This window comes from Sebastes fasciatus, chromosome 19 (assembly GCF_043250625.1).
Source record: "Sebastes fasciatus isolate fSebFas1 chromosome 19, fSebFas1.pri, whole genome shotgun sequence".
Classification (NCBI taxonomy): Eukaryota; Metazoa; Chordata; class Actinopteri; order Perciformes; family Sebastidae; genus Sebastes; species Sebastes fasciatus.
The window spans coordinates 2,219,170-2,227,606 of NC_133813.1; the positions used below are offsets into that span (position 1 = coordinate 2,219,170).

Sequence of the window (8,437 nt, forward strand, 5' to 3'; positions counted from 1 at the left end):
TGCCCTCGTGACAACCAGCTAACTAAAAACCCTACTTTTATTTAAAGTAGATTAGTGGATTTGTGCGGTCGGTGGAGATTTAAAGGAAGAGTTTTGAAATTGTGGAAATATATAAGTAAGGGATAATGTACAGCGAGCGGGTCATTGTTGTGGAAGAATTCACTTACGGATCGCCCTGAAGCTGTACATTATCTCACTTATTACACGGCTACTTACTGAAGAAATCAATATTTTGACACAAAAACGGTCCTCTAGAGTCCGACATCAGAACTCCGCCCATAGCAACGGTCTGTTATACATAGCAACGGTCTGCTATACATCGCAACGGTCTGCTATACATAGCAACGGTCTGCTATATATAGCAACCGTCTGCTATACATTGCAACGGTCTGCTATACATAGCAACGGTCTGTTATACATTGCAACCGTCTGCTATACATAGCAACGGTCTGTTATACATAGCAACGGTTTGCTATACATTGCAACGGTCTGCTATACATAGCAACGGTCTGTTATACATTGCAACCGTCTGCTATACATTGCAACGGTCTGTTATACAGAGTAACGGTCTGTTATACATAGCAACGGTCTGCTATACATAGCAACCGTCTGCTATACACAGCTACGGTCTGCTATACACAGCAACGGTCTGTTATACATAGCAACCGTCTGCTATACATTGCAACGGCCTGTTATACATAGCAACGGTCTGCTATACATCGCAACGGTCTGCTATATATAGCAACGGTCTGCTATACATAGCAACCGTCTGCTATACACAGCAACGGTCTGCTATACATAGTAACGGTCTGTTATACATAGCAACGGTCTGCTATACATAGCAACCGTCTGCTATACACAGCAACGGTCTGCTATACACAGCAACGGTCTGTTATACATAGCAACCGTCTGCTATACATTGCAACGGTCTGTTATACATAGCAACCGTCTGCTATACATTGCAACGGTCTGCTATACATAGCAACGGTCTGTTATACACAGCAACGGTCTGCTATACACAGCATAAATTAAAGGTCCCATATTGTAAAAAGTGAGATTTTCATGTCTTTTATAAGGCAGGTTTAAGTACCATATAAATACTGTTAAACTATCAAAACGCTCAATATACAGAGAAATACACACAGCCCGCATTCAGAAATTGTGCGTTTGAAACAAGCCGTTAGGATTTCTGTCCATTTGTGATGTCACAAATATACAATATATATAGATCATTACACGATTTTAAACGTAAACATTCTAAATGTTGCAGTCCTGTTGCACTGTATGTGAATGACATCAGCTGACAGGAAGTAGACATGGACCCAAACTGTTGCATAGCAACGCAATTCTGTTGCAATTCCATTGAAACGCACTAAAACGGAGCGTTTCAGATGGAGGGTGAATACAGGTATATTCAGGCAGACCGCATGAGGAAAAATAAAGTTTTTTTTAACATTAAAGCATGTAAACATGTTCTAGTAGAAACACAAAGTACAAGTATGAACCTGAAAATGAGCACGATATGGGACCTTTAAGAACGAATCATTGTATTAATCACTGAGAGGACATTAAGCCCACTAAGTAAGCTTTCAAGTTGTTTTATTTTCACCACCAGCACCATTTTATTCAGAAAATGTGGTCCTCAAAGAACAGATTAGAAGGTACAAAATATTACACAACGAATATCAACACAGGAGACGAACATTTTCAGAGGAGAGAGTGGGTTAATTGGGTGTTCTTCTACTGATGCTGCAGATATACACCATCTAAAATATATTAACTGGGATGTGGATGATGAATCAGAACCAAAGGAGCTTCGTCGCACTATTTTAGTTCACCACAGTCGGCGATGACAGCCTTGGCTTTAGGAGTGCCGCTCTTTGTGCCTTGCTTCTCCATCGCCTTGACAACATCGGTGCCCTCCACAACGCTGCCAAACACCACGTGCTTCCCGTTCAGCCTGGAGAGGAGAGAAGTCGATTAGTATGTGAGACGAACATCTCGCACTGTTGGTTCAATCTGAATGCAGCAGCAACATGAGTCAAAGTGGAGCTCACCAGTCAGTTTTATCTGTGCAGATGAAGAACTGGGATCCGTTGGAGTTCGGCCCGGCGTTAGCCATGGACAGTGTGCCGAGTCCTCCGTGCTTCAGCTGGAAGTTCTCATCATCAAACTTGTCTCCATAGATGGATTTACCTCCGGTTCCATTGTGCTTGGTAAAGTCTCCACCCTGAAATAAAAATAAAAAACAATCTCTCAGCCTATGAGGAAACAGCAATCAAAAATACAACAGCTCAGATTTAATCTGAACGGGTGAAAACGAGGAAACGGGACAAATTCCTTGCCTTCACTGTACCTGGCACATGAATTTAGGGATGATGCGATGAAACGTGGAGCCCTTGTAGCCGAAACCTTTCTCTCCAGTGCACAAAGCACGGAAGTTCTCTGTAAAATAAAGACACTGTCACTTTATTAAATATACTTAAACCAACTAAAATACAAAAATAAGTTCATACCACCAGTAATAAGCGCTACCAGCCAGGCTGTTGAATACCTGTTGAATAACTTTTTGCATCAATAACTATAATGGACGTTGTTTTGAGTCTCTTTCTAGTCGTTTTATGTCTCTTTGTGGTCGTTTTGAGTCTCTTTGTGGTCGTTTTGCATCTCTGTGGTCGTTTTCAGTTTCTTTGTGGTCGTTTTGCGTCTCTATGGTCGTTTTGTGTATCTGTGGTTGTTTTGAGTATCTTTGTGGTCGTTTTGAGTATCTGTGGTTGTTTTGAGTCTCTTTGTGGTCGTTTTGTGTCTCTTTGTAGTCGCTTTACGTATATCTTTGTGGTCGTTTTCAGTCTCTTTGTGGTAATTTTGAGTCTTTTTGTAGTCATTTTGTGTCTCTTTTAGGTCATTTTGATTCTCTTTGTGGTTGTTTTGAGTCTCTTCGTAGCTGTTTTGAGTCTTGTTGTGGTCATTTTGAGTGTCTTTGTGGTCGTTTTGCGTCTCTGGTCGTTTTGAGTCTCTTTGTAGTCATTTCGTGTCTCTTTGTGGTCATTTTGAGTCTCTTTGTAGTCATTTTACGTGTCTTTGTGGTCATTTTGCATCTCTTTTGTGGTTGTTTTGAGTCTCTTTGCGGTCATTTTGCATCTCTGGTCGTTTTGAGTCTTTTTGTAGTCATTTTACATGTCTTTGCGGTCGTTTTGTGTCTCTTTGTGGTCGTTTTGCATCTCTGTGGTCGTTTTCAGTCTCTTTGTGGTCGTTTTGAGTCTCTTTGTGGTCGTTTTGCGTCTCTGGTCGTTTTGAGTCTCTTTGTAGTCATTTTGAGTCTCTTTGTAGTCATTTTACGTGTCTTTGCGGTCGTTTTGTGTCTCTTTGCGGTCATTTTGAGTCTCTTTGTGGTCATTTTGAGTCTCTTTGTAGTCGTTTTGAGTCTCTTTGTGGTCATTTTGAGTCTCTTTGTGGTCATTTTGCATCTCTTTGTGGTTGTTTTGAGTCTCTTTGCGGTCATTTTGCATCTCTGGTCGTTTTGAGTCTTTTTGTAGTCATTTTACGTGTCTTTGCGGTCGTTTTGTGTCTCTTTGTGGTCGTTTTGCATCTCTGTGGTCGTTTTCAGTCTCTTTGTGGTCGTTTTGAGTCTCTTCGTAGTTGTTTTGTGTCTCTTTGTAGTAGTTTTGAGTGTCTTTATGGTCGTTTTGGGTCTCTAAGATCATTTTGGGTGTCTTTGTGGTCATTTGGAGTCTCTTTGTGGTCATTTTGTGTCTCTTTGTGGTCGTTTTGCATCTCTGGTTGTTTTGCGTCTCTTTGTAGTAATTTTGCATCTCTTTGTGGTCGTTTTGATTCTCTTTGTAGTCATTTTGCATCTCTTTGTGGTTGTTTTGAGTCTCTTTGTGGTCGTTTTGCGTCTCTGGTCATTTTGAGTCTCTTTGTAGTCATTTTGCATCTCTTTGTAGTCATTTTGGGTCTCTTTATGGTCGTTTTGGGTGTCTTTGTGGTCATTTGGAGTCTCTTTCTGGTCGTTTTGATTCTCTTTGTAGTCATTTTGCATCTCTTTGTGGTTGTTTTGAGTCTCTTTGTGGTCATTTTGCATCTCTTTGCGGTCGTTTTGTGTCTCTTTGTGGTCATTTTACATGTCTTTGCGGTCGTTTTGCGTCTCTGGTTGTTTTGAGTCTCTTTGTAGTCATTTTACGTGTCTTTGCGGTCGTTTTGTGTCTCTTTGTGGTAGTTTTGCGTCTCTGGTCGTTTTGAGTCTCTTTGTAGTCATTTTGCATCTCTTTGTAGTAGTTTTGGGTTTCTTTATGGTCGTTTTGGGTGTCTTTGTGGTCATTTGGAGTCTCTTTCTGGTCGTTTTGATTCTCTTTTGTAGTCATTTTGCATCTCTTTGTGGTTGTTTTGAGTCTCTTTGTGGTCGTTTTGCGTCTCTGGTCGTTTTGAGTCTCTTTGTAGTCATTTTGCATCTCTTTGTAGTAGTTTTGAGTCTCTTTATGGTCGTTTTGGGTGTCTTTGTGGTCATTTGGAGTCTCTTTGTGGTCGTTTTGATTCTCTTTGTAGTCATTTTGCATCTCTTTGTGGTTGTTTTGAGTCTCTTTGTGGTCGTTTTGCATCTCTGGTCATTTTGAGTCACTTGGTAGTCATTTTACGTGTCTTTGCGGTCGTTTTGTGTCTCTTTGTAGTCGTTTTGTGTCTCTTTGCGGTCGTTTTGTGTCTCTTTGTAGTCGTTTTACGTGTCTTTGCGGTCATTTTGAGTCTCTTTGTAGTCATTTTGCATCTCTTTGTGGTTGTTTTGAGTCTCTTTGTGGTCATTTTGCATCTCTTTGCGGTCGTTTTGTGTCTCTTTGTAGTCGTTTTGTGTCTCTTTGTAGTCGTTTTACGTGTCTTTGCGGTCATTTTGAGTCTCTTTGTGGTCGTTTTGCGTCTCTGGTCGTTTTGAGTCTCTTTTTAGTCGTTTTGTGTCTCTTCATAGTTGTTTTTAGTGTCTGTGTGGTTGTTTTGCGTCTCTGTGGTCATTATGATTCTCTTTGTAGTCGTTTTACGTCTCTTTGTGGTCGTTTTGTGTCTTTTAGTAGTTGTTTTGCGTCTCTTTGTGGTCATTCTGTGGCTCCTTGTGGTCGTTTTCTGTCTCTCCCCTAGTATGCACAAAGGAAGCATGTAGTCCATTTTTTCTGCATCTACTGAGTATAAATGAGGTGATATAACTAACACAGTCAGTCAGTAATGTATCATGCAGGTTGTCTTGTTGGGAGTTGCATGAAGGTTTTGGGACAGAGCAACCAAATCATCCAGCAGGTGTAAATGACCAATACCAGATGACCATCTTCTGATACTCTTACTTCTTCCTCCTATTTATTAAACATAGCAGCAGTAGCGCTCCTAGTATCACCGTTTATACTCACATTTAGCTCTGCAAATGGCCATTCGGGCTCTTTTGATCAAAGCCTTTTCACACTCTGAATTGCTCACAGCCTCGACCCATATTCAGAATGATTCCTCAGCTGGGGATTAATGGGGACGCGTATAGTTTCCCCAACAAGACATGAATCCATTTTGGGTGTGCAGCAGCAGCTCTGTAGTTAGACTGCTGCATGCACTGAACTTACAAAGCTTTCTACCTTTTGTTAAATCTTACGTACCTGCAGTCTTTGGGACCACATCAGCCCGCAGCTGCAAAAAATACATTTCAATTAGTGAAAAACAAACAGGGTGACACATAATGCATAGAAAGGAAAAGATGAGTTATAAGCTAAACCTTTGGAAGAAGGCTCAAAATGTCTGGAGCTTCAAATCTGATGACAGCAGCAGCAATACGGGGAAACTGACTTGTTTTGATAGTCATTTTAATTTCTCAAACTAAACAAGATTTAAAGCCCATCGCAATTATTTTCTTGAATAATCATTTTGTCTGTAGAAATGTAACAAAACATTGTAATTTAATGCAAATCCCAATATTCAAATGTCTTGTTTTGTCCAACCAGCAGCACAAAACACAAAGATATTAAGTCATCTATGGTATATGACAAGATAAAGCAAGACATTAATGCATCTGAGAAGCTGAAACCAGATTTTTGCTTGAAATATAAACGATTATTTGACTGTCAAGAGAGGTTGATTTTCTGACTAACCACTCTTATAATAAGATAAAATCATATATAATAAGATAAGATGCATCTCCAGCCTGACCTGCCTGTTGTAACTGCAGCATCATTTGTTATTAGCTCCCAGCTGTGCTGCTGCTGCTGCTGCTGCTGCTGCTGGGCGTTTCCACCAGGATATGAGCTCTCTGGTGGATTTAATTAATCTGCATTTATGCAATTAATCAGGATATTAAAAAAAAACCAAATAGGCTGGCCTATATGTGCAAAAAATTGCTACCAAAATGGAAGCTGCATGATGCAACATGTCTGTCAGAGGCCTTTTTGTAGATCATCATACATTTCCTACCACCTATTAGAAATAAAAACAACATAATGTTAATTCAATAATGTGATATTTGACTCACCTCCATTATAATCCTGCCAGCGTTAGCTCCATCAATAGTGATGTCAAAGAACACTCTGGGGTTTCCCATGTTGATAAACGTTATGTGGGTTTTTTGATGATGGAGATGCGCACTAGAATGAATTCCTGTCTTCTATTTAGGTCTGTATTTATTTATGGGGGGTCTGTGCACCGCTGACGTAATGGCTGCAGACAGCCAATCACAGCCACGTTCTGCTGAGAGGCTGCAGAATGGACCAATAGGAGAGCAGATCAGTGTGATGATGCTGTGATGTTGGTAACATGGCACTGACCACTCACATCACAGACTCATATTATAGATGCACTCCTCTATAAAGGTGTTAGAATCCATCTCACCCAAAATAATAGGAGAAGTTCAATGACCCTTTTCATTAGTTTATCTCATCTGTCAAAGAAATGCACCAAAACTGTTAGAAATGTGCAATAAAGTACATCAGTTACTGTACTTCAGTGGGGGGAGAAGTACTCAGATACTTTACTTAGGTACTGTACTTCCTTTATATATTGTGCATATAAAAAAAAAAATAGTATTCAAAAAATATTTTTCTTTAATTGTTTTTGTAAAAATAAAAAATAGTATTTAAAAAATATTTTTATTGTATTTTTTTTAAAACAAAAAATTATACTTTAAAAATATTTGTATTGTATTTTTTGTAAAACAATAAATTATATTTCAAAAATATTTTTATTGTATTTTTTGTAAAACAAAAAATTATATTTCAAAAATATTTTTATTGTATTTTTTGTAAAATAAAAAAATATATTTAAAAAATATTTTTATTGTATTTTTTGTAAAACAATTATATTTTAAAAATATTTTTATTGTATTTTTTGTAAAACAAAAAAATATATTTTAAAAATATTTAAAACAAAAAATTATATTTCAAAAATATTTTTATTGTATTTTTTTTAAAACAAAAAATTATATTTTAAAAATGTTTTTATTTTATTTTTTGTAAAATAAAAAATTACATTTAAAAAATATTTTGATTGTATTTTTTGTAAAACAAAAAATTACATTTCAAAAATGTTTTTATTGTATTTTTTGTAAATTAAAAAATTATATTTAAAAAATATTTGTATTGTATATATTGTATAAGCAGTGTTAACTTAGCTAAAGTAACTTGTTTCACCATGTAAAAATAAATAAATAAAAATAATAAAAATATTAATAATATAAATAATAATACATGTTAGGCTAACGTTAGCTAAACTAGCTAAGCAGTGTATACTCGTATTATAGACGGCTTCTGTGGAGAAAATCATCTAATTAAACGCACTCCTGTATAAAGGAGTTAGAATCCAACTCTCCCAAAATAATAGGAGTTCAATGACCTTTTCATTATTTAGTTTATCTCATGTGGAAATATCTGTCAAAGGAATGCACCAAAACTTTTAGAAATGTGCAATTAAGTACTGTTACTGTACTGAAGTACTCTGATACTTTCATAGGTAAAAAAAAATATCACAATGTGCCAAGCTCTTTCCTTTTTTAAATTGTGCATATTAAAAAAAGTATTTAAAGTATTTAAAAAATATTATTTTATTTTTTGTAAAACAAAAAAATATATTTTAAAAATATTTTTATTGTATTTATTTATTGTATAAGCAGTGTTAGCTTAGCTGAAGTTACTTGTTTCACCATGTAAAAACAAATAAATGAAAATAATAATAATAATAAAAAATAAAAAACATCCAAATAAAAAAAAAAAACTTGTTTCATCCTGTTAGGCTAATGTTCTTTAGCTAAGCAATGTTAACTAAAGAACAGTTTTTCAAGCATTCATAAGAACCCACAAAATCATTTCTTAGAAATTTCCGTGCTCATTTTTTGGACGAAAATCCGTCCGTGGTGGGAAACAGCTTTAAATCTAAATCTGTAAAGAAACTAGTAACAACAGTTGATAAATGTAGTGGAGTAAAACAAATA

The 8,437-nt window shown here is 36.7% G+C and overlaps 1 protein-coding gene across 1 annotated transcript; it reads right to left on the minus strand.

The window, feature by feature from the left end:
• Window positions 1-1,582: 1,582 nt before the first annotated feature.
• On the minus strand, window positions 1,583-6,645 carry LOC141757200 (peptidyl-prolyl cis-trans isomerase-like). The gene is made up of 5 exons (XM_074617528.1): window positions 6,488-6,645; window positions 5,622-5,652; window positions 2,357-2,445; window positions 2,058-2,230; window positions 1,583-1,960 (listed from the first exon to the last, which is right to left on the minus strand). Exons 1-5 carry the CDS (start codon window positions 6,554-6,556, stop codon window positions 1,825-1,827), a joined length of 498 nt encoding a protein of 165 aa, XP_074473629.1. The 5' UTR covers window positions 6,557-6,645; the 3' UTR covers window positions 1,583-1,824.
• Window positions 6,646-8,437: the final 1,792 nt, after the last annotated feature.

What these genes read in the sequence shown, in the direction of transcription:
- LOC141757200 (XM_074617528.1), bottom strand. Translation starts at nt 6,556, where the DNA reads ATGGGAAACCCCAGAGTGTTCTTTGACATCACTATTGATGGAGCTAAC. An exon ending in TCCCTAAATTCATGTGCCAG is followed by an intron (nt 2,231 to 2,356) that starts GTACAGTGAAGG and finishes TTTTTATTTCAG; the next exon opens with GGTGGAGACTTTACCAAGCA. An exon ending in TGCACAGATAAAACTGACTG is followed by an intron (nt 1,961 to 2,057) that starts GTGAGCTCCACT and finishes TCTCCTCTCCAG; the next exon opens with GCTGAACGGGAAGCACGTGG.